Source organism: Pezoporus wallicus, unplaced genomic scaffold (assembly GCF_028554395.1).
Source record: "Pezoporus wallicus isolate ANWC-B61680 ecotype Strahan unplaced genomic scaffold, APGP_CSIRO_Pwel_v1 contig_9942, whole genome shotgun sequence".
Taxonomy (NCBI): domain Eukaryota; kingdom Metazoa; phylum Chordata; class Aves; order Psittaciformes; family Psittacidae; genus Pezoporus; species Pezoporus wallicus.
In genome coordinates, this window is record NW_026641239.1 from 631179 (window position 1) to 659101 (window position 27923).

The 27923-nt window shown below is 46.7% G+C and overlaps 2 protein-coding genes and 1 long non-coding RNA gene across 4 annotated transcripts; 1 reads left to right on the forward strand and 2 right to left on the reverse strand.

The window, feature by feature from the left end:
• The first annotated feature begins 3132 nt into the window (after positions 1-3132).
• TMEM120B (transmembrane protein 120B) lies at positions 3133-15459 on the forward strand. Of its 2 annotated transcripts, none has more exons than XM_057422662.1 (12): positions 3133-3293; positions 6969-7087; positions 8065-8181; positions 8908-8967; positions 9564-9659; positions 10715-10804; positions 11468-11533; positions 12462-12523; positions 12773-12865; positions 13416-13480; positions 13650-13718; positions 14661-15459. In XM_057422662.1, exons 1-12 carry the CDS (start codon positions 3225-3227, stop codon positions 14772-14774), a joined length of 1020 nt encoding a protein of 339 aa, XP_057278645.1. In that variant the 5' UTR covers positions 3133-3224; the 3' UTR covers positions 14775-15459. The 2 variants fall into 2 exon arrangements, with proteins under 2 accessions (XP_057278645.1, XP_057278646.1); XM_057422663.1 differs by having other exon boundaries at positions 13650-13722; positions 14661-14737.
• An 18-nt stretch (positions 15460-15477) lies between these two features.
• LOC130606375 (uncharacterized) lies at positions 15478-17000 on the reverse strand. The gene is made up of 2 exons (XR_008973967.1): positions 16082-17000; positions 15478-15985 (listed from the first exon to the last, which is right to left on the reverse strand). It is a non-coding gene; the product is annotated as an uncharacterized LOC130606375 (long non-coding RNA).
• A 15-nt stretch (positions 17001-17015) lies between these two features.
• On the reverse strand, positions 17016-27877 carry RHOF (ras homolog family member F, filopodia associated). The gene is made up of 5 exons (XM_057422664.1): positions 27692-27877; positions 27493-27580; positions 20957-21066; positions 20113-20247; positions 17016-17990 (listed from the first exon to the last, which is right to left on the reverse strand). The coding sequence occupies exons 1-5, from the start codon at positions 27854-27856 to the stop codon at positions 17826-17828; spliced, it is 663 nt and encodes a 220-aa protein (XP_057278647.1). The 5' UTR covers positions 27857-27877; the 3' UTR covers positions 17016-17825.
• Between the last annotated feature and the right edge of the window lie 46 nt (positions 27878-27923).

Here is a 27923-nt window from a genome sequence, read left to right on the forward strand (position 1 = left end):
GAGCACCAGCACAGCTTCCTCCACCTGGGATTGATGTAGCTTCAGTTCTGTTGCTGTTCGTACCATTGTTGCTTCAGTTGTCTGGCATTTGATTAAACTCTACATTTATTAAGACCAAAAAGAAGCTCTTAAAACAGTCGTTGTAAATCATACTTTTGCTTAGCCCATGAATCTGCCAATACAATTCATTGCAATAGACTTTCAGCTCTCAACTTTCTTCCAGGTTGGACACACTGAAGAGCAAACTGAGCAATGGGGAGGGTGTGTGGGGAAACATGCCCAGAAACACTTCATTTGTGGAGCAAGGTCCCACGACATGTGATGTTTAAAGAGGAAGGGCTTTTTTCAGTTACATAAACCCAAAGGACCTCAGTATTCTGAAACCAGTCATTTCTGCAATGAAAGGAGGCAGCTGCTCCAAGCTAAGTTTGGTCTCACAAAGCTTGGGGAATCACCCAAGTGAAATGCCCAAACCAACTGAAAACTGACAGAATCAATAACTTAAGTTTATTTTGGGAACTTTGTAGAATAAATAGAAGGAAAATGTTTAGAGGAACATATGTTGGAATTCTTTAAAGGTGAGAAATGTGACAACAACATACTGTGGAAGTAGGATGCTCAGATGTGTGTCTTATTGCTGCTATATTCCAAAGAAAAGCCAGAGGAAGAGGTGGGAGGGTCTTGGACACCAACCAAGTGTATGTCAGGTTTAGCTGGATCAGCACCGAGTGGGTACAACACTGAAGGAGTTACCCCACCACTCTGTTTCTAAGACTTACTATTAGCAGGGTTTAGGACGAATAGGAAGAAGTGGAAGGTTTGAGATGTAAATGTCTCTGGTTGACTTCGGCTTCAGAGGCAGCCTTGTGGGAAAGGGTTTCTTTCCAAGTCTCCCCTCCTTTTTGGTGGGAGCAGCTCTCCCAGGGTACAAACCACGTTGGGGCTGCAGTTTTCCACAGGCTTTCTGGATTAGCGAGTATCCTCTTCCTTTCCGCAGGCTCTGCGTTAAAGGAGAGCGCTGATCTGAAAACTCGGTGCAAAGTTAAAGAATGAACGTTTATTAAGGTTAATTGAGCCTCTTCTTTCAAGAAATCTGGTTTTGGAGCATGTTTGAGTTGTGGAATGAAAAACTGCAGAAGTTGATAGTTAAATAAAATGAATGCTGAGAATGTGGATATGGGAATGTCAGTCACTCAGGGCTATAGCCAGTGATACATAACTGATGTGATATTTTATTTAATAACTCCTAGCTCAGAAATTAGAGTCCTTTTAAAATTGATAAACGTAATTAAAATATGCAATTTCTATTCCTGACATGTCAAACTACGTTCATCATAATAAACAAATTCTCTAGATCAAGTTAAAAGAATTCACTGTTATTTTACCTTGCTTTGGTTTTATTCCAGAAGATGTGATTGAAATAATGAGATTATACAAACAGCTGTGATCTCCCAGGAGGTAGAAAGACATCACAGGCTCAGCTGAGGGGAGCAATGGTCGAGGGAAGCGTGGCTGAGGGGAGCATGGCTGAGGGGAACGATGGGTGAGGGAAGCTATGGCTGAGGGGAGCGTGGGTGAGGGGAGCGATGGCTGAGGGGAACAATGGCTGAGGGGAGCGATGGCTGAGGGGAACAATGGCTGAGGGGAACGATGGCTGAGGGGAACGATGGCTGAGGGGAGCATGGCTGAGGGGAGCGTGGCTGAGGGGAGCGATGGCTGAGGGGAGCTACGGCTGAGGGGAGCGATGGCTGAGGGGAGCTATGGCTGAGGGGAGCGATGGCTGAGGGGAGCTGAGGGGATGGCTGAGGGGAGCGATGGCTGAGGGGAGCTATGGCTGAGGGGAGCTATGGCTGAGGGGAGCTATGGCTGAGGGGAGCGATGGCTGAGGGGAGCTATGGCTGAGGGGAACGATGGCTGAGGGGAGCTATGGCTGAGGGGAGCTATGGCTGAGGGGAGCGATGGCTGAGGGGAGCTATGGCTGAGGGGAGCTATGGCTGAGGGGAGCGTGGCTGAGGGGAGCTATGGCTGAGGGGAACAATGGCTGAGGGGAACGATGGCTGAGGGGAACAATGGCTGAGGGGAGCTATGGCTGAGGGGAGCTATGGCTGAGGGGAGCTATGGCTGAGGGGAGCGATGGCTGAGGGGAGCTATGGCTGAGGGGAGCTATGGCTGAGGGGAGCTATGGCTGAGGGGAGCGTGGCTGAGGGGAGCTATGGCTGAGGGGAACAATGGCTGAGGGGAACGATGGCTGAGGGGAACAATGGCTGAGGGGAGCTATGGCTGAGGGGAGCTATGGCTGAGGGGAGCTATGGCTGAGGGGAACAATGGCTGAGGGGAACGATGGCTGAGGGGAACAATGGCTGAGGGGAGCTATGGCTGAGGGGAGCTATGGCTGAGGGGAGTGTGGCTGAGGGGAGCGATGGCTGAGGGGAGCTATGGCTGAGGGGAGCTATGGCTGAGGGGAGCTATGGCTGAGGGGAACGATGGCTGAGGGGAGCTATGGCTGAGGGGAGCTATGGCTGAGGGGAACGATGGCTGAGGGGAGCTATGGCTGAGGGGAGCTATGGCTGAGGGGAGCTATGGCTGAGGGGAGCTATGGCTGAGGGGAGCTATGGCTGAGGGAAGCGTGGCTGAGGGGAGCTATGGCTGAGGGAAGCGTGGCTGAGGGGAGCAATGGCTGAGGGGAGCATGGCTGAGGGGAGCGACGGCTGAGGGGAGCTATGGCTGAAGGGAGCGACGGCTGAAGTGCACATGGCTGAGGGGAACAGTGATTGACTGGAGCGCGGCTGAGGGGAGCGAAGACCGAGGGGTGATGACTGAAGGGAACATGGCTGAGGGGAGTGATTACTGACGGGACCGTGGCTGAGGTGAACGGCTGCTGAGGTGAGTGATGGCCGAGGGAAGTGTGGCTGAGGGGAGCATGTCTGAGGGGAGCGGTGGGCGAGGGGAGCGTGACTGAAGGGAATGTGACTGAAGGGAACGCGCTCCGCGGTGAGCGCTCGCTGAGGGCAGCCATGCCTGCCGGGAGCGACCACCGAGAAGCACGGTGCCCGCGGGCGGGAGACGGGGCGGGGCGGGTAGGGCGGGTTGGCGCGCGCCACCGCGGCGCCGCGCCCAGCCCCGCGCCATGACGTCATGGGCGCACGTGGCCCTCCCCGCGGCCCCGGTGCGGGCTCACGCCGCTGCCGTTGCCGGTTGCGCTGCTCCGGCTCCGAGTCAGCGCCATGAGGGTGCAGCTGGAGCGGTGCCACCGGGAGTGGCTGGAGCTGGGCGAGGAGTTCCAGCAGCTGCAGGTGAGCTCCGGGGCCGTGCGGGCCATCGCGGTGTCTTGCCCGGTTTAGCGTCTGCTGCGTCTTCCGCGCCGCCCTCCCCGGCTTTGCTTTTGCATCGCTTTAGCGGCTTGAGGTTCTGCCCCGCGCTCTGCTCTGCTGCAGGCGGGGAGGGAGCCTCGGTAGAGCGGGGTCCCGCTGCCTCGGGAAGCAGCTCGCAGGGGCGTGGGAGGGCTCAGCCCCCGGCCCGGGTGGGCTGAGCTTTGCAGGGGCACGCGTGTACGGAGCCTTTGCCCAGGCCCGGGTGCCTGCACGAAGCAGAGCTGTGCATGGGATACGCGTTCTTGTGCAGCACCCCAAAAACTGTGACCCAGTATCCCCAGCTAGGTGCTGTGTGTGCATGGGACATCCCAGACCAAAGCATGGCCGTGCCCTGGGTTTCTCTGACGAGGCACGGAGAGGACACAGTGCTACGGTTCCTGCTGCTGGAGCAAGGATGGAAAAGGGAGACCTGGTGGTTTCGTGCACCCATAGCACTGCACAAAGAGCAGCGCAAGTAGCACCAGTGCTGTGAACATCTCCTGACTGGACTTTAATTTCCTGTGGTGGGATATGAAGGATTCAGATGATGTTTTTCATCCTGTGAAAGTGCATTGAGGGACAGAAAGACTTCAGACCAGGGGCTGAGAGCTGTTCTTGCAAAATGCTGTTACCTCCAGAAGGCTTCCCTTCCCTGTATGTGATCAACGCTGCACCTACACATGTGCTTTACATCTTTAAGGCATTTTTAAAGCACCGGCTGTTGAGGCTCCCCGGGGCTGGTTTTGCCTCTTTTAGGCTGTTAAACAGAACGTGCACCACAGGAAAAATAGAAGTGTGATTTCCAGATTTAGCTCGTTGTCTTCATTACAGTCAGTTCAGGTTGTGGGCTTGTTAGCAGAAGGAAAGGTGGTGGTTGGGCATCGGGGGGGGGAGCACCAGCTGGTGTGGTTTTGTTGATCACTTGTTTGCTGTGTGTGCTCACTGGCCTTCTGGCCCAGAAGTTTGCTAAGATCTGACCTAAACCACAGCAAAACGTTGATGACGTAAGCCCTGCCTCAGTTTCCCCATCAGTAAAAGGAAAATAGAAGTGCTTTCTATGTGGTGGCAGCTGCTGGAGGTGTCACTGCCAAGCAATTAGTGCTGTAGAGGTGAAAAGCTGGAATAACATCTGTTATCTTAGAGCTTCAGGGTGCACAAGTGGGCTTTGTGTCTGAACACGGTGTTGTCATCTCCAGCTCTGTGAGATGCTGGTGGTGCTTAAATGTGCTTTTGGAGGACAGCTCTGTACTTCTGAGCTGGATTCAAGTCAAACCATGATGTGTTGGCATAGAAAACCCAACTCTTGAGTAAGAAGGAACTCGCATGTGGGTGTCTGCTCATGCCTGCCCTTGCACATGGCTTTTTGGATGCACTCACAGCATCTCTTGCTCTTGAGGATCCTGGTTTTCCTAGTAGCAGCTTTACCTCCTCAATGCCTGCATCACTCCCCTTCAGCACTGTATTTGGCTGACCTGGCTTTCATCTTCAGCTGGAAACGCTGGCCTGGGTCTGTACAGGAGCTGCCCAAAGAGCTCCATGGTATTTTCCAAGATACTTTAGTCACTCCCATTAAAAGGGTCCCTTGCTCAATGCCATGAGGGAAACAAATTGATGGTGGGCAGATTTTTGTATTGAGAGCAGCCCTGACCCCATGGGGCAAAACAATCTCAGTTTCATTGCACTCGTACCCAGTTTCATTTTATAGTTGCAGTATAAGTTCTGGGTCAGGGGCTGTGTTCTCCTGCAGAGGAGCACCTTGGACGTAGCTGGTCATAGCTTCTGCCCCAAATGTGCTGGGTGGCTGCCGGTAAGGAGAACTGGAGGTACACTTGTATTTGGGGAGCTTTGACTTGAAGGGCTTCAAAGGGGCTGATGCTGCTGCACTGAGCATCCCCTTGGGGCAGTCACCGTCCTGGTGTTGTAAATCTTGTCATTCAGGTGTGGAGACAACCCCCACATCTTTGCTGGGAGCAATTGAACTCAGGGCAGAGATACTCCTCTCCCTGGTGCATGGGTCCTTTGTTTTTCGATGCTTAATGTTTCCTATGTGGAGAGGGAGCTGGAGCTGAACCCGACCCCTGGGGCAGGTATTTGGCCTGTGGGTTATAAGTGTTAATGTAAAGGCAGTGCTGAGCTCCCTGTGCTGTCAGTAAGTCCCCTTTCTAAGTAGTTGCCTCTCTTGATGAATAAATAAGTGCACTGCTAGCAAATGTTATGTTCTAAATACCAGTGTCATTTTAAAGTGATTATCCTGATGGTTTTGGCTAGCAGTAGAATTTACCAGCTCTCAACTTGCCCATTTGTGCTTCCAATAAATACTTGAACACTCTTTTGGCGAAAGGAGCTTCTCACACCCTTTGAACCAGTCTTTTAAAAGACTCTGTTGCGTGACATCTAGAGAAGCAGAACGAGTTACTGTGCAATCCATGGAGCCCCGAAGTCCTGCCTGTGCTAAGCAAAGCCAAGCCAGTCCTGAACTGATTGGAGCTGCAGTGTCTGGACGTGGTTAGTTTGGTTATTAGGGTTTTTAATTGGATACCAGAGCTTGTTTTGCATCGCTCTTGTAAATAATGAGCAGTTACCAGCCTGGTCCTAATGAAGAGGAGAGCAAAGATTTGTTTTTTATGGTTTCACCACCAGGTTTATGTGCTGGGAAAACCAGTGGTAATTTTCTGTGGTCCTTGATGTGCTGGTAGATAAAGCAGCAAGTGCAAATATCTATTTAACCCATACCTTCTCTTGGCACTAACTCTGTAAACTCTTGTTTTCCAAGTTATTTTAGATCTTAAAATTTGCCCAGAGGACACTCCTTGGTCCCTGGTCAGCCTTTGCTGAGGTTTCCCTGCACTTGGGAAAGCACTGAAATCATTGTAAAGGGTGGAAAAGCAGAGTATGCTTATTCCCAAGCAGAGGGGAGGGGTATGAGACCACAGGCACCTTTTGGTGGGCTTGCAGTTGGCCAGCACATCCTTGTTATGGCCAGTCAAACACTGATTGGGGGCTTCAGAGGATCAATGAGCTGAGATCAAGAAGTTCTTCTCAAGGACCATCTAATGCCACTGGGAGGGGATGGGTTAAAATCTTAAACCAGAAGATGGGACAGTTGGTTGCTTGAACCTGCCTTGGGTGGAGATGGCAGTGGTGGCCAGGGAGTGCCTAAACCCCCAGGCATGGATTTGTGTGATTTTTCTTTTCTGCTCTGGGTCCTCATCTTTCTTTTTTTTTTTCCATCAAATTTAATCTGCATGTGAAATCAATTCCTGCACTGTGATTTAGCCACCCATTTGATAGGGACAGATTGGGATTAAATGGAAGATTAGGGGTTTTGTTACAGGGTGGGATGGGAATGAGGAGCTCCCAAGTGGAATGGTTTATTGAGAAGAGAAAATGAGATGTGTAGAGAGGATGTTCTTCCTTTCACAGGACTTTTGTTAATGTCCATTTCAGCTGTGCTGGATTTGGGCTGATTTGGCATCGTCCCATCCTTGCTTCTTTGCAGGGGTGTGTATTGACTGCTAGAAACAAAGGGTTTTACTTGCTTCCTTCGAAGGCAAGGACTAACTGCAGTGTGCAACCTAGAAGGGCTCTTCCTACCAATTGTCTCCTCTGTTTCTGCAGGAAACACACAAAGTTTACAGACAGAAACTGGAAGAAGTCACTGGCTTGCAGACAGCCTGCAGCAGCTCCATACACCGTCAGAAGAAGACACTAAGGGATCTGAAGCACAGCCTGCAACGGTAACGGGAGACCTGGAGGGTGGAGGAGGCAGGGATGAGATGTTTCCCCTTCCCAAAAGGCTAAAATGTTTGGATTTTTAGCATTTTAATACACAATCTGTGTTGCAGTGCTGATTTTGCTCCATATTATTCTTGATTCACCTCCATCTATCATCGCCAGGTCAATGTTCATAACCCCATGAGGAATGGAGTCCTGTAAATAAAGATGATCTTTGAGGATCAAAGGATCAAAACCTCTGTGGATTTGTATCCTTGCAGTACATGCTGTACGCTGCAGGACTGTACAGATTTTGGTCCACTTGTCTTGCTAGGTGAGCAAAGCTTTGCTCCGTAAGCTATGCAGGAAGAGCAGCATCGATCCCTGAATCTGAAGGTGTAACTTGTTGCTGGTGGATTTACAGGAGGGACCTGTCTCTGGCTGCTTGCAGCCTGCACACAGGCTAAATTCCTTGTGTGCAGCTCTGAATCCACCACCTCCAACACCAGGGGCTGCCAACACCGCTGTGCAGTGCTGTTTTCCATTAACTGGTAAAACCCCAGTTTGTCAGTAAATCATCAGATGTGTTTGCTGCGTCCTGAAATGTTTCATGCCTGAAGAGCTGCACCCTCTGCAATGGCAGTACCTGAAACCACACACAAAGTTCCCAAAGTGGAAAAAATCCCTGCAAAAAAGCATGGTATTCCCTAAGTGTTCTGCTAGGGAAGAAATAAAGGATCCTGTCACTGAGCTGAGATGAAGAGAGAAGCTGATTTATAAACCAGCTAGTTAAAATAACCTACAACAACATAAACCAGGCAGTGAAATAAAGCCATGAAGACAAATGGTGCTGCAGAAACACAGCAGCAAAGTGCACAATGGCATCAACTCGCAGGGTTTGTTTTTTAACAGCGTGGGGTTTAAGACAATGTTATTTTCCTCTAAACAAAAAAGGAGGTAAAAACATGACCAGGAATATCCTGTTTCTGTGTTCTTGCAGGTGCAAGGCCAGAGCGAGTCCTGAAGAGTTTGCTCTCATTCAGGAGATCAGCAGCCAGATCAAGGAGAGGCAAAATGCCTTCTTTGACATGGAAGCCTACTTGCCAAAGAAGAACGGGTACGTGCTTTGCTGGGGAGGCACGCGTGCTGCTTATCACAGCAGTGGTGCTCCCAAAGGATAATGTGCATGTTGAAGAAATACATGTAAAATTGGATTAGTCATAAATCTCTTGCTGAGGTGCTGTGTCACTTGTACACAGCTCATTAGCTGGAAGTGTATGTGAATGTACAGTGTGTAGGCAGTGCAGGTTTTCTTGTTCAGATAAAAGTGACCCTGCATTTAGGGGAGATCCTGCAATTCACTGTTCCACACTGATGTTGTCCTGTGCTCGTTTTTAAAAGATCAAATCAGTGCAAGGATTCTTCTCTCTGTGACGTTTAAATAATGTTTTCAGCCACTCTAATATCTATACTTTGCTTCAGGTGGGGTTGCCAGGACAGGTTTCTTTCTGTACAAGGGCTGTGTGATACTGCAGCCCTTTGGATGTTTCTATTGGAGTCTTATGTTTCTCCCTGTTATTACTTGTTTTGGACAGTGCACACTACAAATCCTGCCCTTAGGCTGTAGTACAGAAAAGGGACCAGGAAAATAAAGCTTTTCTGTAATTTCTTGGAGATGCTGATCAATCTTTCCTGTTTAAATCCTGTTCTATTGGGTATTTTTCCAGTTTGCCTTAATTAAAACCCTACAGAAACACTGGTCTCATCTGCTTCAATCTAGGTCATCCTGTGGTGTTGAAATAAAAGGAATGACTTGGGTCTGCTTTTATTTTCTGTCTTCCAGCTTGTACTTAAACCTGGTCCTGGGAAATGTGAATGTAACTCTCCTGAGTAACCAAGCAAAGTGAGTGAGTGTTTCTGCATGTGTGGATTTCGGTTTCTCTGGGGCCAGCTGTGGGTGTGAACTCAAGTCCAGAGACGGGAATGGATTTCTCTTGGGTCTGATAGATCAAATGTTGAAGGTGGGGAAGGTGGACCATGATATGGGCCAAGATAATGCTTCATATGACTCTGATGGACAATCACTTGCTTTTAAGCCCAGCCCAGCCTGTTGCCTTAATTGTATAAGGCAGGGGTTGCAATGAAAATGGCATTGTGACTTCCAGGCATATGGTGCTCCATAAATTGAGGTTTATGGTTTTTAATATTTTTTGACTAAAAAAAAAAAAGAGAAAAAACTTAAATTTAAAAGTCTTCTTTTAAAATCTAAACCCCAGAAACCAGCTGTGATGGACTTAGGCTGTTGTCTTGCAGCATAATGGACCATGCAGCGTAGTGGACCCTGCAGGCAGAGCGCTGCCTTTCACTGCTGTCTGCTGGTTTTCTAAGTGTTTCAAGCACTGCCTGTCTCTGGGCTTGGCGTGGGGATTTGTATTTGGTTTGAAAGCAGTGAAGCCATGTTCGATAAACACCCTTTTGAGTCCTTCTCTTCCCTTCCAGGTTTGCCTACAAAGATGAGTATGAGAAGTTCAAACTTTATCTGACAATAATCTTGTTACTCGGGGCCGTCACCTGCAGGTTTATTCTCCACTACAGGTAAGCTGTAAGCTACTTCTAATCAAGTATTTTGAATAGAAGTGTGCTGGGTTTGAACTAACTTCTGTTAAGACAAGGTGGCGAGACAGGCTCTGGCAGTGATTAGGCTTTGAGCAGTTGGACATCCTAACAGCTTCTGCACCTCTTCAGCAGTGGCAGGAGCTGTATTTTAGCTACTTGCTTTCCCTTGTTTAACTTTTCTCGGAGTCTCTCATAACTAAGAGAAGCCCAACATCAAGGTTTCTTCTGACCCAAACTATTCTATGATCATGTGCCCTGATCTGTTGTTTTTCTGGCATCACACTGTGCTTGGGAATGAGCTCGTGCATTGTCTGAGGTAGGGGCTGGCATCATGTTGCAACTCTGGGGTTGCAAAGGCAACAAGAGAAGATTTGCATGAAATGATCACACCTGGAATGTTATCTCTAGGTTGTGATAAAATGAGCACAAACAAGCTTCTGCTCTTCAGTTTGGCTTAAAAAACAGAAGGTGTTGGAGCTGGGCTGTTCCACTGAGGTCTCTGTGGGTCTGGGTGAATGGAAGGTTGTACCAGGGAATGATGCTGCCCGAGCCCCTTTGGCTGGAAAGGTTTGCAAATGGCAAAATCAAGTTGATTTGTTGAGGTTTTTCCCTCCCTAGAGTGTAGTGCACTTCTGCTCTTTAGTTGATTGGATTTATATAGATCTCGTGGAATCTCCTCATTAAATTAGCCTGGAAATGCCTCTCTAAATTGGATCATCTGCTGCTTTCCATGGTGCTTTCTCTCCTTCAGAAGGAATTAATGTCATCTCTGCATACCTGCTTATCAGCTAAAGATCTGCAGTGCTGTATCACGAGGCCCTTCCCAGAGGAAAGGGCTCAGAGGCTGGGGTGCTGCTAATGTGTGCAGCTCTGCATGTGGGTTAGAGACGTTCAGGACCAGGGTATGGTGTCTGTGGCCTCCCTTGGTCAGGTTTCATTTGCCCAAGAGGAGGGAGGTAAAACAGGGATTTTCTTTGAACGTGTCCTTATAATTAACAGCATTTCTTTTACTGTGTGTGTTTTCTGTTTAACAGGGTGACAGATGAAGTGTTTAACTTTCTGTTAGTGTGGTATTACTGCACGCTGACGATACGGGAAAGCATTCTCATTAGCAATGGATCAAGGTACTGTGCCACCTGCAGACACTATTTAAAGTATGAAGTGTCCTTTAAAAGAAAAACAAGCAACAAAAGAGGATTCAGCTTAGCACTGAAGCCCAGTAAAACCAAGATGCTGATGCCTCTCTGCAGGGTCTCTTGTCTCCATCCCCCTTCCTGGTTGCTTCCCAATGCAGATGTGACCACCTGAGGCCTGGGGAGGGAGGAGAAGGTTCTGCCTCCCTGCCACCCTGTACTTCACTATAATTTTCTGGCCTTTCTGCAGCATTTGTGTCTGAAAGAAGCAGCCACCTCATAGGAAGGACTTGAAAATGTCACTTACTGGCTTGGAAAGAAAAAAGGCTGTGTGGGCTGCACATCATTAGTCACTGTGGTACCTCATGCTGCAGGGGCTGCTGCTGCTTGCTGTGCTGGAGAGCTTGTGGGAGCATGCAGGATGTGTTCTGGTCCTGAGCCTCCCTCCAGCAGTTGTGGATTCATGGCTGAGATTAAGCCATACTGCCAGGACAGTGTTCCACAGCCCTTTTGCTTGAGTCGTGCCATCTGTTTTGTTTCCTGACATTCCCCCCTCCCCAGTCAGAATCACTTTTTTGTCTGTAAGTGTAAAGCCAGACTTAACAGTGCTCAAATCCATGTTTCTGGTCTAACTGCCACATTTTGTCTGTTCAGGATCAAAGGCTGGTGGGTCTCTCATCACTATGTTTCCACATTCCTGTCTGGAGTAATGTTGACATGGTGAGTCTGCTCTCGCCTGCTCGAGGTGCTTCACGGTGTTTGCATCATCTGAGTATTTAAATCCAGCATGGCCACAAAGCTGTGGCCATAGGGGCACATGGTGAAGCTTCAGACTTAGTGTATGTCTGATGTTACAGATGTTTTCAGTGATAAATACAACACTTAAACTTTGTATTTACATTGCTGAGCTAAAAAAGACAGAAGCCAACCCAAACCCTCAGCCATAGTTATGCTGATGGTGGCCAAATCTCTGCAAGACTCTTGATTTCTGTCTCTGTGTAACTGAGCAAATAATCATCACTTTGCTTTAGAGGGAGGACACCACAAAATGAATCCGTTTGGTGCCTTCACTGAACCCAGACGACAGACAGAATATAAAGCCAAACATGCAAGTTACCTTCCAAGGGGTGGTGGTGTTGGTCAAACAGTGCTGTAGTACAGCAGGACAGGCCCCTGTGCAACCTGTCTTGACTTTGGCATGAACTGATGAGTTAATTATTAAAGGTTGTTTGGAAACAAGAAATGTTTCTGGTCCTGAATGTGTGAGGAGATGATGTAGTGGCAGGAGCAGAAGGTCCTTTGTCCTCTGACTGTCCTGACCTACCATTGGGATAAGGAGCACAACCATGCAGGTGCTGCTGAATGGCTTTGCTGCCTGGAGAAAGCTGTGATAGGCAAATGAATAAGAGGGGACAGCATTTATGCATGTTGGAGAGGGGAAACCTGATCAGTGAGGGCATTTCCTACACACCAGAGTTGGGATATGAGGCAGTAGCATCCTCTCTGGGCTCCCAATGGGGTGGAGCGGGCTGAGTACCAGCTGCTTGCTTCATTTGCTAATGGGATCTGGCTTGGTGGTGAAGGGGAAGGGCACTGCATCATCTGCTTCTGATCAAACAAATAGACCTCCTTTGTATTTTGCTTTCAGGCCAGATGGACTCATGTATCAGATGTTCCGCAGTCAATTTTTAGCATTTTCAATATTTCAGAGTGAGTATCTCTTCCCTTGCTAATTCATGGGCTAAAAGAGCTTTGTGTCTTATGTGCTTAGAAGAAAACACTTCTGTTTGGTAAATACTGGAGTATTAAACTGGGAGAATATAAAGATAACAAATATGCAGTGTGCAAAGATAAACAATAATTTAAATGCTCTTGGATTAAACATTATTAAAATTATTTGATACCTTTATTATGCTTCTCAACAGCCAATGCAGTGATGTTTTCTCTCTCCTTCTCGAGGTTGTGTTCAGTTCTTACAGTATTATTACCAAAGGGGCTGCCTTTATCGTCTCCGTGCTTTGGGGGAGAGAAACCACTTGGACCTCACAGTAGGTGAGGTTTTCTGCAGTACTTTCTTTGTGATGATTTGCACGGGTTTTGGATGCAGTGATAGGGAGAGGGGCTGTGTGGCCTCCTGAGAGAGCTGCCACCCCCCTGCCCTGCCAAGTGTCTTAAGGCAGGAAGGGGAGTGAGGCTTTTATCCCCCTCATTGGGTCCTGTGGGTTGGGAGCAGAAGGCTCTGATCTCTGTCAGGTCTTCAGAGGGTTAAGATGGAGGTTTTTGTTGCAGAATCACAGATTAGTTTGAGTTGGAAAGGAGCTTAAAGCTCATCCAGATCCAACCCCTTGCAATGGGCAGGGACACCTTCCACTAGAGCAGGTTGCTCCAAGCCCTGTCCAACCTGGCCTTGGCTGCTGCCAGGGATGGGGCAGCCACAGCTTTATCCTCTTCCCATTACCACACCTTTATACATCTTAAATTGCTAGGTTATTGCAGAGCAGGACAGGAATAGCTCTTATGGGGTGGTCTGGGTGGGAGGGCTGCAGCTCCAGTCATGGCTGTTACATGTTCACTCTCTGCCCTTTCTGTCAACCTTTTCCAGAAGGATTTCAGTCCTGGATGTGGCGGGGGCTGACCTTTCTCCTTCCCTTCCTGTTCTTTGGACATGTAAGTTGGGCACTCCCGTTTCTTGCTTTGTAATGCAGGACCTGGGTAGCTGCAGCACCATAAAAAGGTGCTTTGGATCATGTGCACCCTTAATAAATGTTTCTAATGGTTTGGTTGATTTGGTTTTCCTAGTAGTGAAATTGCTTTTCTTTCTTTCTCTCCCTTGTAGTTCTGGCAGCTCTATAATGCAATCACACTTTTTGGATTGTCGAGGCATAAGGAGTGCAAAGAATGGCAGGTGCGTGTTGGTTCTGCTCAGAAATAGCACAGAGCAAGGGGAGAGGGGGTGTATCACCACATCCTGAAGGATATTTGGGCATCTGACTCCATCGAAACATCTCAGGATGATGTGGCACAGAGCCTACACAAGGGAACTCAAATGTGAGTTACTGTAGGGAAGCTTGCCACCCATGGGTGACTGCACAGACTGAAAGGCAGAGTGTGTAGGGGAGAAAACATATGTGGGTAAATACCATGTTGTTGATGTATATGGGGGTTTAGTAGCAATGGCTGCTGAGTTGCTGGTGGTTCTTTATAGCTGAACCATGGGTCATATATACAGAAATACAATGACAAAAAAATGATGGCAATGAATCACTTAAAAACATACTGTCCCCATCACTGCCCTGTTTTTAGGGATCCTTCCACTTGTTTTCAGTTGCTGTCACCTATCAAACATGTCTTTCCAGCTGTACTATTGCTCCTGTAAATCCAGATTGACTGCATCACATGTGCAGTGCTGCACATAATCTGATGGTCTTTACTTTGTTTGGATCTTGCAGTAACTTGTGTGCTCACCTTGATCGGAGGAACACACCTTCCCACAGAAACATATTGTTCCCCACGCCTGTGTCTCTGCTGTTCCATGGACATAATGTTAATCCATTACATTTAACTTAATGATTTGGTTTTACTGTCTGGTCGAGTCTGGCAGTGTTAAATATAATCCATCTTACAATATTGAAAGTAGTAAATGCTACTTAAATGATCATACTGTTAACCCACACAGCTGGATGTGTGGATATATATTGGACTATGATCTTTTCTCCTTGGATCTCCATGCTAATTGATGCCTGGACTTGCCAACCAAAGCCCCATCAGAACTCATTTAATGTGGCCAAAGCAGTACCCTCAGCTCTCACCTTGGTTGTTTCTTCCCCCCCCTCCCCTTCTCTCCCAGGTTTCTGTGTTGGCTTTCACGTTTCTGCTGCTCTTCCTCGGGAACTTCCTCACTACCCTCAAAGTCGTGCACACTAAACTCCAGAAGAACAAAGACAAAATGAAGAAGCTGTGACCTCCCCCCCTCCCTGGGTGCTGGCTGCCATCCTGCTGCCCGTGGCAGGCGCTGGGTTTGGGATGGGTCCTGATAAACCCCAGCTACACAATGGACAGGCTCGGAAGGAGTCATCGTCCCCGTGCTTGGTGAAGGATGTGGACTGCCAGCACAGACTCAGTATTACCACAAGCATGGCTCTCCAATCTGCAGTCCTGCTATTTATGTCTATTTAATACAAACCATGTTTGCTTTTGGGGTTTTATTTCTGTATATAGAGCAGCATGCACCTGCCCAGCAAAGTGCCAGCATTGGGAGAATGTGGAATCTACTGTAATTCCAGTTCTGGAATGCTATTTAACACTTTTTTTTTCCTGATTTATTATTTAAATTCTGGGTACTGGATTTGCAAAGGCTTATGAATACTCCAGGTTGGTCAGTAACACAGACCAAATGCTGTTTTTAAAGGCATTTGTTGAAGGTGTGTTCTCAGTGGCAATACCAACCTGTGTGTACTGTGAAAAAGAAGCCCATCTTTGTACCATATTGCTGCTATATATACACTTTTCAGAAGCTATTTAAAGAAGAGAAATCCTCTTTTGGAAACAAAACCAAGCAAGCAAAAGCAGTTTTTAAATGGCAGGGAAGTCTGCTAGCCTTCTTCCAGGGAGACCAGGTCAGCTGGCCAGGCCTGGAACAGACCTAATAAACCATTCAATATACAGCTGCTTCAGCCCCTTTTTAATAACACACTTTGCCCTTTGGGTTGGTTTTTCAGACACTGTTCTGGAAAGGTGGGGGACAGGCTCAGCAGAAATACTAAATACTGCCTTTAGATGCTGCACTTGTACCAGTAATTAAGAGAATGTAAAGACTCGTTCAGGAGGATGGCGTTAAGTACTGCCAGTACATTATGTACTGGCATCCTGCTGAGCTCCTTGTGCTGCTTGAACTTACTCATCCAAATCAGCTCGTTTTGGGTGCTGCAACATCTGTACCTCCTAAGGCCAGCTCAGTATTGTGAGCTGCTTTAGGCAGTGTTCTTCCCAACTGTAAACCCTGCCTTTGAGCTAGCACAAAGGCCGTACCGGGCACACGCTTTGGCAGAATGTGATCCCAGAGTGATGTCCTCCCAGCAAGTGTGCTCCTGAAGAAACACATCCACACCACAGGCTTGAACTGGTTTCAACAGTTCTCTTGCTGCAAGGCAGCAAAATGACAATGTCGCTGTCCTGTGGGCATGAACAATATTGAAATGAGATAATGAAAGGCAGTTTGCATACTTTGAACAACTGTCACGCTAGTTGGGCTGTATCTTGCTATGTTACCTTCTGACTTCTGCATACCCCGTGAGTCTGGGGTTTGTTTCATCCTTTGAACTCTCCATTTATGAACTGTAAATTGTTTTATTTTGAGAGTGATGCTGGAACCTGCTGGATCGGAGCAGTGGACCTGCAGGGATGGGCAGCTCTGCTCGTGGTGAGTAACGAGTTCTGCAGCACGAGAAACTCGGATTAAAAGAGCAAGAAAGCTTCTCTCCATGGAGCTGAGGGTAAACACATTCACTTCCTGCACGTTCATGTTTCAGTTTCAGCTGGGTAAGGTGAGGAGTGGTTCTTTGTCTTTTACTGACAGATCTCTTCTAGTGGCTGTAATGTACAACTCTTCATTATTTTTGTATAATCAAAGATGTCTGCAAACTTCTTAGTTTTTAATTTTCCATTTTAGGCTAATAGGGATTCATTAATTCAATGAATTAATTGATTAAAAAGAAGCTGGAGAAGGAGAGGGGACAAAAAAGAAAGAGTAAGATTTCAAGGATCAAGATCTCTTTATCCTGTATTTAAAACACTAATGATGCTTCGCTCCAAACCAGTTTTTCACCAGCTGGTCTTGTACCCAGCAGAGGATAAAGCTGCATGAGCTCTGATAGACAGTTACCAGGCTCTATGTGTAATGTTTAATAATAGACTCCTGGCATGCACCACTTACAACCTTTTGCCAAAAGCTTTATCACCTTTCCATGAATCCTATGCATTTTCCCTTAGGATGGGATGTAGTTGACCTTATCTTTCAGCAACACCTGTACTGCAGAAACCTCCTTCCCCCTCGCAGGTTTGGTTTATGGTGGTTATAAAACAGTGATTGCTCCTGAAATTATGAGCTCTCACTGCATGGGATGTGCAAAAGAACCAGGAGGTCTGAGGTACATACACGAGGTTGTGCAGTGGGACCATCCCTCCTCCTTAAACACCAACTTCATCACAAAAGGGAAAAGTTTAATTTACAGCAGGAGAGATTTCACCAGGTAACAAACATGAGTTAAGTATTTCTCATAGAATGCACCAGTATTTTCATCTGTGATGTATTAAATAAGCTATGCAAGTTTACTGTAAAACTAACTTTACATTATAAAATAGCTGCTTAGACCAATTCTAACTGTAAATTATTTTCCACGATATTCCATTTCTGAACTGGAGCAACCAGTGCATCTCCACTGGTAAATGCCACTTTCCATTGCAGCAGCAGGTCTTGTAAGGAGACCTCTCAGGGTGCAGCTCTGTAAAGCTGGCCCAGCAGCACAGGTGAGTAGTGGATGCTCCATCAAAAAGTTAAGACAGAACTTCATCTCTTTATCATCAGAGCTGCTCTAGCATCACTTCTAAAAGATGTGGCTTTTCTCCTTGGAAAAGACAGTAAATTGTAGCTAAAACATGGCACAATTATTTTGCAGAGTTAAAACCACCCCCCTGATTAACTCACACACTAGCAGTTGCTTTTCATTGCAATTGAAATAGCGAGTCCAAGACCTGACTAGTGGTTGGCTGCAGTCAGGAGCAAAAGCCAGGTGGACAAAGGCACACTGCATCAGTTAAACTGGATGAAGAGCTTTGAAAAGCTGGTGAGAGCAGTGCCACAAAAGTGCAAAAATAGTAAAAATAATTAAAATTGAATATAAAAATTGTTCTAGAAACATAAACGTGTGATTAAAACCCCAGCCTTTAACGTCGGACTGTTTCTAAACCTGAATGGCTCGGCTGTGGTGCAGTCAGTGCTCTCCTACTGTCCGGATCATAACACCGAGCACACTCGCTGGTTCTTTTGCCTCTTGGCTTTTTTCAGGGTGTTCAGTGCAATGGTGGTGGCTTCTTTAAAAACGTTTTCGATGTTTTCCCGACACTTGGCTGAGCACTCCAGGTAAATTTCTGCGTGAATCTGCTGACAGGCGGCTTCCCCCTGCAGAGCACAAAAGGTAAGAGAAGATGTAAAGCCAATGTATGAGAGAAGGGATATGAGGTGGGAATGAAAGGGGGTTATTTTGTACATCATACCATGAGCTCGGGAAGAAAGAAGCTGCCTCTAAGTATAATATTAAGAGTGTAAGTGGCATTGGTAATAAACTGAGGCACTGTTAAATGAACCATTTTTCCCCCCCCTGTGTTGATCCAGAGCCTGGCCTAAGTTCAGTGCATTAGAGACTAAGATACAGACTGCTGATAGTGTAAAAACATTCTCAGTGTTAAATCTGTTTAAAAGAAATGCTGAGGTAGATACTCGTGAGGATAAGATGTCTGCACAGCAATGTTTCTTCAGGCCTGACCTTAACTGTTATGTGATGTCACCTTTAGTAATGAGTGTCACATGCAAGAGCTGAATGTAGACCAATGTCTTGCCTTCTTTGCTGGTGCAATTGCAAGAACCCCAGCTTTGGCTTTGGAGCATCACAAGAGCTCAGCCAAAATCCTCATATATGTAAATGGGTGTCTTTATAGCATTTCTCAACCTCACCCCAGTGCATGCAATGGGAACAGGCCAGAATCTGAAACACTTGCATGCAATCCTGGAGTGTGAAATCAGCACAGATGTAAGACAATGGCTTCTTACTTTGCTTGTGATCCTTTTGTCATTGCAGTCAGCCCCCACTTCTGAATGCTTATGAGCCTTAGAGTGGGAATTTCAGGTCTGCAACCCACAGCTCACAAACTCTGTATTTATTCATTATAAGCCCTGGGAGTGGGGTCACTTGAGCACTCAGGGTTCCATAGGGGAGTTTTTCTTCATCGTATTTAAGTGAAGTTTGTTTCCTTCCAGTGGTTCACAAGCTGCAGTGCTGGCAGATACTGTTCAGCTCCTCTGGGCCTGGCACTGGAAGCATCCCTTTGCATGACTCAAGATGCCACCAGCTGTAAAAGACTGAGGTAGTGTATATTTAAGGGGAGAAAAACCAAGTGGGAGGGTTCACATAGGAGATAAGTTTGTACATCTTGTGGGCCCTGGGATTTGATCGCATGAGGCCCCAGAAGACTTGCCTAAAGTGTCTGTTGCTTGTCCTCAGCCTCACACGTGAGGGTGATGTGAGTTAATAACGCAAATGAGGGAGCAGCTGTTCACAAAGCAACAAGATGGGCATCTCATCTTGAGTGCAAGGAAGACAAGCTGAATGTCCCCATGTACTTTAGTGGTGATGCAATTGCAGTTTCTTTTCATGCTGCTTAGAAAAAGCAGCGATTCAATCAAGGTCTCGTTGCAGTTAACCTTGTTCCCTGGACTTGCGTCTCGAGCAGTTTGGAAGCTGCTGCTCTTTGAGATGAGATGAGAGGAGAAGATAGCTTTGTTGTTTAAACAAGGTAGGAGATGAGCTGAAAGGGCCCATGTGACATGGAACAAGCTGTTCCATCACTGTTTCTCCTGTACTTAGGACAGCCATGTCAGTGATGTAACAGTGCTTCAGAATACTTAAATTGAAAACATTTGATAATATGTAGGTATTTTTAGGATCACTTTAAAGAAAAGCCTCTTACATTAGAGAAGCCTTGCAGATGTTGTTGCTATTGTCCTTGAAAGGATTTATTTTTAAATAGGGTTTGCAAAACTTTTTTTCCAGAAGTGTTTTTAATTCTGTAGCCTGTATCCTGGCATCTCCATTCTTTATCACAATCCTGATCAAAGTACGAATCATAGGAGCAATGTATGCTCATAAAAATCATGAAGGGAGTCCAACAAACTCATCAAGGCTTAAAAATCTGTAGCAGTAATAACCCAGCTGTGAAAGGAAACAAGGAGATGTAAAGAGCATAGAAGGAGTAGCCAGTAGTGTCCTTTCAGACACCCCAACATATGCAAAACACTCTTCAACTTCTCTTAACTTTGGTACTAAAAATGAGTGGTGATTTGGCCACTTCCAGAAACAACTTCCAGAAACCCCTCTTAGTGCTGTCAGTAATTCCTTTATCTGGATGCTGTGAGCATCTAATTCTGGAATACCTGTGACTCTACTTGTGAGGAACGATGCTATTGAAGTGTAACTGTGCTTCATCTCTTGCAAAGAGAACACCATTTTAAGCGCACTTGTACTGACCTGGTTGTAAGTAATGGGTTCCTGCTTGGAAGCCCTGAGCTTGCGCAGCAGTTCCTTGTCTTTGCGAAGGTCTGTCTTGCAGCCGATCAGCACGAGCGGGACACCGCGGCAGAAGTGATTCACTTCAGGGTACCACTGATGGTAGAAAGACAAAGACTTTACAGCTGTCTTCTTTCTTGCTTCAAATGAAAATAATAAAGCCAAGGGACGTTTATTGTATGTTGCAATCTCAGTGTTTTGGAAGCTGTTCAGGTAGTGGCAGGGACCCAACACATGCTATTTACATTCTACAAACATGTAAAAGTCCTACCCAAAGTCAGTTGCTTTCTAAAATATAGGTGGCATCTTTTATTATACCAAAGTGCTTATTTAACATCTGTTTAAGTTCAGAAGAGCTCCTATTAGTCATATTTAAGAGCAGAATTTGGGCCAAGTCTTGCTTTGTTTTGCTGGTGTCATGTACAGGGGCACTAATTTCTACTTTGGGGAATTACAGAAATCCCAGTACAGACAAGGGGTTGCTTACATCTCTGTGCTGTAGCTAAGCGTGCATGGGATGGAATCTAAACTGCTTGTGTGCAGTGCTGGTTGTGTGGCATCAATACAGATGGAACGGATAAAGCTGTGATTTCACCACTGGTGTACTTGTTGGTGTACTGCAGAATCCCAGTTCTGAGCTCCAGGTGTGAGCTCTGTGACCCTGCAGCTCAGTGTGTGGTGAGTGCATCCACATGCCCAGGGTCCAGGACACTAAAAGCACTGGCTGTTTTAATCTGACCTCTTGTCCTGTATCAGGCCTATGCAATTAATTTAAAAGGTTGAAGCAATTACAAAAGCCTCTTACCTTGGCTGCCACGTTATCGTAGCTAGTGGGGTTCATCACATCGTAGCAAATCAACACAACGTTGGTGTTCTGGTAGGAAAGGGGTCGGAGCCGATCGTAGTCCTCCTGCCCTGGAACACAGAGAATGTTTTGGATAGAAAAAAATCTCTGTCCTTAACGAGCCATATGATGGGAATAGGTAAAGATACATACTTGAGATCAAGAATAATGAGACTGTAATTGCAGAGACTGCAGGTTTTCCATTCTTGTAAAACACCTTCCCTCAGCACAGGGTTGGACTAGCTGATCTCCAGAGGCCCCTTCCAACCCTATCGATTCTGTGACATGCAGGAGATTCCCCTTCACTGACAAAAGCGATGCCTTAGGAAATAAAGCATGTCCTTGGCAAGTTAGAATAAAAAGCCTGCTAAGTACTTCAAAGCAGTTCCAACCGCCGAGTGCCAAGTGGCTGCTCACAAGCAGGATCAGTAAGAGGAATTTGACAGTTATCGATTAAAACATTTGCAATTTGGCAGTGACTTTGTCCTCCCTAATATATCATTTGCACACATGATGCTGTGAGGAGAAGAAACACCATGTTTGCTAGACACAAATGCTGAAGTAAAACCCTTAGTGGCAAACTTACTTTTCCCAGCCCAGTGAGCTGAGAGGAAGCAGCACTACTGCTCAACATGCTGCAACAGGAGCCAGGCTTAACTGGTCTGTGAAGCCAGGACTACACAGCAGAGCTTAGGGATGCTCTGAATTCTGGAAAAGGAGAGGATTTGTCTGATTAGGGCTATTCTAGCACATGATCTGATGAGGAAGCTAATTTGCTTCAGACCCATACTCTTCCCCTCGCTGTACAGATGACTTAGCAGTAATCACCACACTGAGATCTGAAGGTATCTTGCTCTGAGAGATTAAGAAAGAAATAATTGCCAGATAAAGCTGCCAGCTCATGAAAAAATCCACAGTCTTTTACACGTGGATTTTCTTCAGAGACTTCAGGAAGACACTGTGACTTAAGCAGTCTGTAGATCTATTTGCCATCTGAATGCTACCCTTGTAATCAGGTATGTCTCTGTGATGCGCCAGAACTCCAAAACAAGAACTGGGATTGCTATTCCCTCCCTCAATCACCACAGTGAACACACAGCCTAGAAACTGCCCTACAGGGAAGTTACACATCTCAAATCTTTGTATTGGCATTTCAAATGAAGGGATGCTGAAAATTCCAGCGTGCCCCCAACTTTATATGAATTATTCCTTGCCCAGTCACATACCCATTACTCTGGCCAACGTGCTTGTCTCCAGCTGCAAACTGAAGGATTGCAGATAGCGCAAAGCCAATAATTCTACACTATTTTGATCCCCTCCTTCATTTAAATGATGGATTGAGGTACTGGTTATTACAAGGCAATCCCTACTGACCAAGCCATTACTCAGTTTGCCTGAGGTGTTTGTAAACCAGAAATCTTAGGTTTGGACTACTTCACATTTGAGCTTCTGCAAGAGCAATGTGTTCTGTAGGCAAGGTGCAGAACAAAGAAGGATTGATCCCTCAAGGTTTAATCCAGAAATAATAGACAATTGACAATATTATCCATGTTGTAGAAACATTCAGAGCAAAGACTGTACTGTTCAGCCCTTCTTATTCTCTTCAATCCACCTACTTGTTTGCAGCTGATTTACCATTTTGTTGCTGATAATCCTTTAAATGCATCGGGTGCCACAGACTTCCTCTAGTGCTATGTGTTCTGTATGATTTTCCCTGTTCAAGTTCATGCCCCTCAGCTTCTACCAATGTACCTTTTAAAATCACAAGGACCTCCAAGTTATTGCTCGCCATTTGTGAGACAGACAGCACTGTCCCCTTGGAAGAAACATGTTTGCTTGGAATCAGAACATACAGCTATGTTAATACTCTGGCCAGGATTAACAGAAGAGGTGTTTTCAGTGATGTGACACAAATATGCTGTATTGCAAGCCAAAAACTAACTATGCCTCAGTGAACTGCACCTTCATGTTCAAACCAGCTGTGCAATTATCTTCTTTTTAAGCAAACTGAGGAGATACACGCATCAGGAAATGCTGGTGTGTAAAATGCACCTCCATGTACATTCGGAATTTCAAGTACAGAGCACAGAACAAGGTAGAGTGCAGAGACCACAGGGGGAAGGTTAGGTGGTAATTGCTTAACTTGTATTATGGATAGATGATTGTGGTGCCCACTTGGAAGGAGAGGAAGCTATTTAAGAGCTCAGATGCAGTTCCTCAGCTGCTGAGGATGTAACAGGACCCAGATCAAGCTGTGTCTAAACATCGACATCCCTCTCACTGAAAACAATCCCTTTCACCCCCTGCCCTTAAGTGCTGCTGATGAAATGCAAGAAAGGGCCCGGGAGACTTTTTCTCTGTAAAGCTGCTCAGTCTGTGGTCAGAGCTAATTTGGCACAGATTTAGGTCTTCTGCTGGAAGAGTTTGACAATGAAGGAACAGGGCTGAATCTAAGCAGTAACTGACTGTGTGTGCAAAGCTCCCAAGTGTGCTCCCTCAAGCACAGGTAGCTGTTTTCTTTCCCCAATTAACAAAAAGCATGCTGTGGAAGAACTGGTTAAATGTATCCCTCTGTGTGAGCATAGCTGTGACTCTCCTTTGCTTTCCTCAATTCATTGTAGCATCAGAGACCATGTTTGGTGTTTTCTTTTAAAGAGAAAACCCCATCCAGCTGAATTAATCTACAATTGGTTAATTCTTTGCAGAGATCACACTCCTGCATGGCTCTGTGCATGCTGCACAACCCACATAATGCAGTCAGGCCCTGTGGTGGGGTGGGGGCTCAGGAGGTGGTTGAAGTTGAATGGGAGAAGAAGTGAAACCACAAGTCTCCATCTCGTGCATCTCATGTTCGCCTCTGTCTGCTCTTCCTCACCCCTTCAGCAATTTAGTACCAAAGAAGTGCTAGGCTGTGTGTTGCTCAATCCATAAGGGAGCTCAGCACCCCGACAGGAGAGGGTAAATGGTGAAGTCAAGACTTGCAAGCCTAGGAACCTACCAGTACATGCAAGAGTGCTGCGCGTTGCCACCAATTGCCGGGGGTAAGGAAGAATGTAATATCCTGCCACCCTGTCCCGTACACCTGACCGCTTCCTATGCATGGCCATGTGTTGTCTGTAACACTCCACACTCATGGTTTAGGACTGACATGAAACTGTGCAATGTTGAGCCCTCAGAGGCACACAGAAATGCACCCAGTTCTCTTTGGATTGTTAATTCTGCAGGCTCCATGGGAATACCATGGTTATAAGCTTGCCAGCTATGTATTTTTCACTACTCAGTTCAAAAAAGAAATGGGAAACAGTCATTTTTGGCAAGAATAAAACCAGAGGAGTGTATTTTGGGTGTGGAGCGAACACTTCAGTTAAGAAGTTGGGGCTGTATTCTTCAGGTACACTCTCAAAGTTAAGGAAAGTTATTCTTGCATATACTGGCTTCTAGAATGTCTTGTAAGGCCCCAGAGTGCTGTGCATGTGTCATTACAGACCTGAAAAACCCCACTGGAGTGTGCTTCCTGGCAGTCAGAGTCAGCACCCACAATGATGAGGCATTGCTTCCTCCCCAGCTGAGCTCTTTTCTTTGGTCTGAGTAAGTCCTGTGCTGAACACCATCAGAAATTGAACCTTGTGACTGAACTGCAGCTAAAGCATCTCCCTTAGTAGTTAATTTGCCTTTCAATGCCTTTGCTTCTATTGAGCACAGCAAGAAATGGAAACTTTTAACTGAATAAGCAGCTGCAAAGCCTGGTTGCAGATGAGACAAGTGATGTTACAAAGCCTTTACGCGTTGCATATGTATGCCACCAACTTCCTGCAATAGCAAGAGGTGTCTGATGCGGAAGACAGAGCAGCATAGTAGAAAAGTCTCACCAAAAATGTTATTCCAGTATATTTTAGACTAACTTATTAACTTCATTTGTTGGTACTCTAGCGTATTTTAGACTAACCTATTAACTGCACCTGTCCTTTACTTTCTTCTGATGCTGAAGTGCATGCAACTCTCTGGTGTTGCTCCTAGCAAGATCCTAAAAATATCAAAGTCCTTTCTGCAGTGGGTGCTTCATGAAGATGTAGTGACTTTATAGAACAGCGTTGCCCTCTCTGCACTGCTACATGGCACTTTGCTGAAGCCCTTCCCCTCAGAAAGGATTTTACATCCTTTTGATCCGATTTCAGTGATTTTATAGTTGAATGATTTGGAACCCTTCAGACTGAGAAGCAAAACACAAGCATGTTTTAAAGAGCAAGACCAACTCAAACAGCTCCGTAAGTCCAAAGATGATTCACAAAATACGGGTGATATGCTGCACTGTTAAACCACGGTACTTCCTGTAGTAAGTTGTATGTTTAGACTCCTCTTTAAGCTACATTTTGTGCTTTGCACCCACCCCAGAGCATCATCCCCCAGCTGAAAGAGGAATTGAATGAGCTGTTGGTGCATGATACGACAGAAGCAAGACAACGTCGTGGAACACCGACTCCAAAACTGTATCTCCCATGCTGCATCCATGGGGCAGAGGGATAGGAGCTCTTGTTTCCTGAACTGGACGCTCTCCTTGCTCTTCTCTTACTGCACTATTTGAGCTTTGAGGACAGGACACAACTCTTGGTCCTAGTCTAAGCCGTAAGGAACTCAGCATCAGTTTTGTGTTATTAAAAATAGGATGGGATTAAAATGTGTGCTTAAGTGAGTTCTTCCTCTAGTCTGACAGCTTCAGAAAGAGGATGAAAAGCTGCTTGAATTACAGAGTATGGCAGGCCTGTAACATAAAGCTACGTCACTTCATTTGCCTTTCAATGCCTTTGCCTTTATCGAGCACAGCAAGAAATGGAAACTCTTAACTTTGAAACAGAAACAAAATCCAAGTCTTTCCTCCTCCCAAGCAAATGCCTCAACTAAGGTGGCGATGTCCCCCCTTTCTTTGCACCTGATAATCTTGATGTGTCTCATGCAAAGCAAAAGGGAACTTGACAGGAAGGGAGGAGGCAAGTGTCAGCAGCCTCTAGCAACTTGTCACCTGGTGGCAATGACACCCTTTTGGGTGGTGAAACATGTTGGTTTCAGGGTTTCCAGATGAGGGATGGAAAGCAGTTAGGCAGGGCTAAACTCTGCCTGACGCAAGGAGCTGGGCTCTTACGTCAGGCTTGCGAGAGGTCAGTGCTGCAACACTGAACCTGCCCGACCTACCGCCACTTCTGGATCCAGCCCATGTTCCTTGGAGCCTGGAAGAGACTCCAAAGGCAAATGTCAGAAGCGGAAGCACGGTGATTTTAAATGAGAGGCGGCCAAGTGTCAAGTACTGCGTGACAGGGAAGAATTCCACACTGACAGAGAGCAAACACAAGAACTCAGCAACGTCACTGTGGCAAGTCCTTTGTGCCAACATGCTGTATTAAGGAAATCCCTCTCTGGTTGCTCACAGTAGATTTCAGCCCTTCTCTTTTCCAACACAAAAGCCTTGCCATTCAGTAGAAACTACATTATCAAAAACACTGGACACGAGAACAGCAACATTCACACAAGAAGATGCACTGGCAAAATGGGTGCTTAGGATCTTACTCTACCACAGTAAAGATCAGCAATAAAATTCACTTTCAGATTCGAAACTATTCAGATATGTACAACACACAAGAAGGTAAGTGTGCTTTACTACTGTTAGAAATGAACACGGACTGCACTCAGTTTGTGTTTGTCTTGGTGTAAATCTGTAACAACTCCACAGCCTTGAACTGAAACCGATGACTTACACTCCACTGAAAGGGAGCACATGTCAGTGTTAGGGTTCATTTAGGAGGGCAGCTGGATAGGAACTTTGAATGAAGTTGAACACAAACCGTTTCACAACTTTCTGACATGAACCCAACTGAATTTACCACCAGTTTCAAGTGACTTTTACTGCTGCGGCCTTTTGAACACAAACCAGCCTTTTTCCTCCTTCCCCATCTGATCACATGTGGCAGAAGATTAAAATACTTTCCTGGTTGATTGTATTATGCTTTGCAGCTGGGAGCTGGGGTTTAATGCCTTCAGATATGGTTGTTATTTTTCTTAATAAACAGGGTTGTTACGTTAATGAATGTGTCCCTGGCTAGAGCTGCCTTTAGACAAGCAACCCCTTTTTTTCTGGGAGGCACACTTCTGCATGCAGCAGGTAACGGTTGTTGTTTGGTTTGTACTTTACTCTCCAGCAGGTTTAACTGTGGTATTATGCTAAAAGTACGCCTGTAGAAAAGCAAGTTGAAAACACGGTCAGCTTTACAGCCTTCGCCTTCCAGCCTGGTTTAAGCGGACACCACAAAAGCTGCTGGCACACAAACAGGGACGCGATCACAGGAGCAACACTTTACACCGGTAAAAGCAGGTTCTGCTTATTTAGCTGAAGGGCTCGGTTTGGGCTCAGGCCCAGGCCAATGCCGCAGCACTGCCCCTTCCCAGAAACTGCCTCCTCATCCTGCTGGGATGGGGGAAATGGGAAGCGCGATGTGAAACCGCCTCACCTGCGGTGTCGTACAGCTTTAGGGTGACCTCCTTCTTGCCCACCGTAACGCTGGTAGTGTACTTCTCGAAGACGGACGGCGCGTATTGCTGCAAAGGGAGGAGAAGCCGCTCTACTCAGGGACAAGCACGCGCCTCGGCCGGTCCCCAGCCCCTCGCCCCGCGTCCATCCCGGGCCCGGCGGCGGGGCTGCCCGCTCACCTCAGGGAAGGCGCCCTTGGCGTACACCATCAGCAGCGAAGTCTTCCCGCAGCCGCCGTCCCCCACGATCACCACCTTCACCTCCTTCCTGCCCGACGGGGCGGCCGCGCTGCCGCGGGAGCCCCCCGCCGAGCCCGCGGGCCCGGCCCCGTTGGCCGCCTCCATGGAGCGGAGCGGGGCCGGGTACGCGGCTTCCCCTCCGCCTCCTCCTCCTCCTCCTCAGCGCCCTGGG

Coding starts and splice junctions, on each gene's coding strand:
- TMEM120B (XM_057422662.1), top strand. CDS start 3,225: ATGAGGGTGCAGCTGGAGCGGTGCCACCGGGAGTGGCTGGAGCTGGGC. Junction 3,294..6,968: donor AGGAGTTCCAGCAGCTGCAG/GTGAGCTCCGGG, acceptor CTGTTTCTGCAG/GAAACACACAAAGTTTACAG. Junction 9,660..10,714: donor AGGTTTATTCTCCACTACAG/GTAAGCTGTAAG, acceptor TCTGTTTAACAG/GGTGACAGATGAAGTGTTTA.
- RHOF (XM_057422664.1), bottom strand. CDS start 27,856: ATGGAGGCGGCCAACGGGGCCGGGCCCGCGGGCTCGGCGGGGGGCTCC. Junction 21,067..27,492: donor AAAGCTGTACGACACCGCAG/GTGAGGCGGTTT, acceptor TCTGTGTTCCAG/GGCAGGAGGACTACGATCGG. Junction 20,248..20,956: donor ACGATAACGTGGCAGCCAAG/GTAAGAGGCTTT, acceptor TTCTACCATCAG/TGGTACCCTGAAGTGAATCA.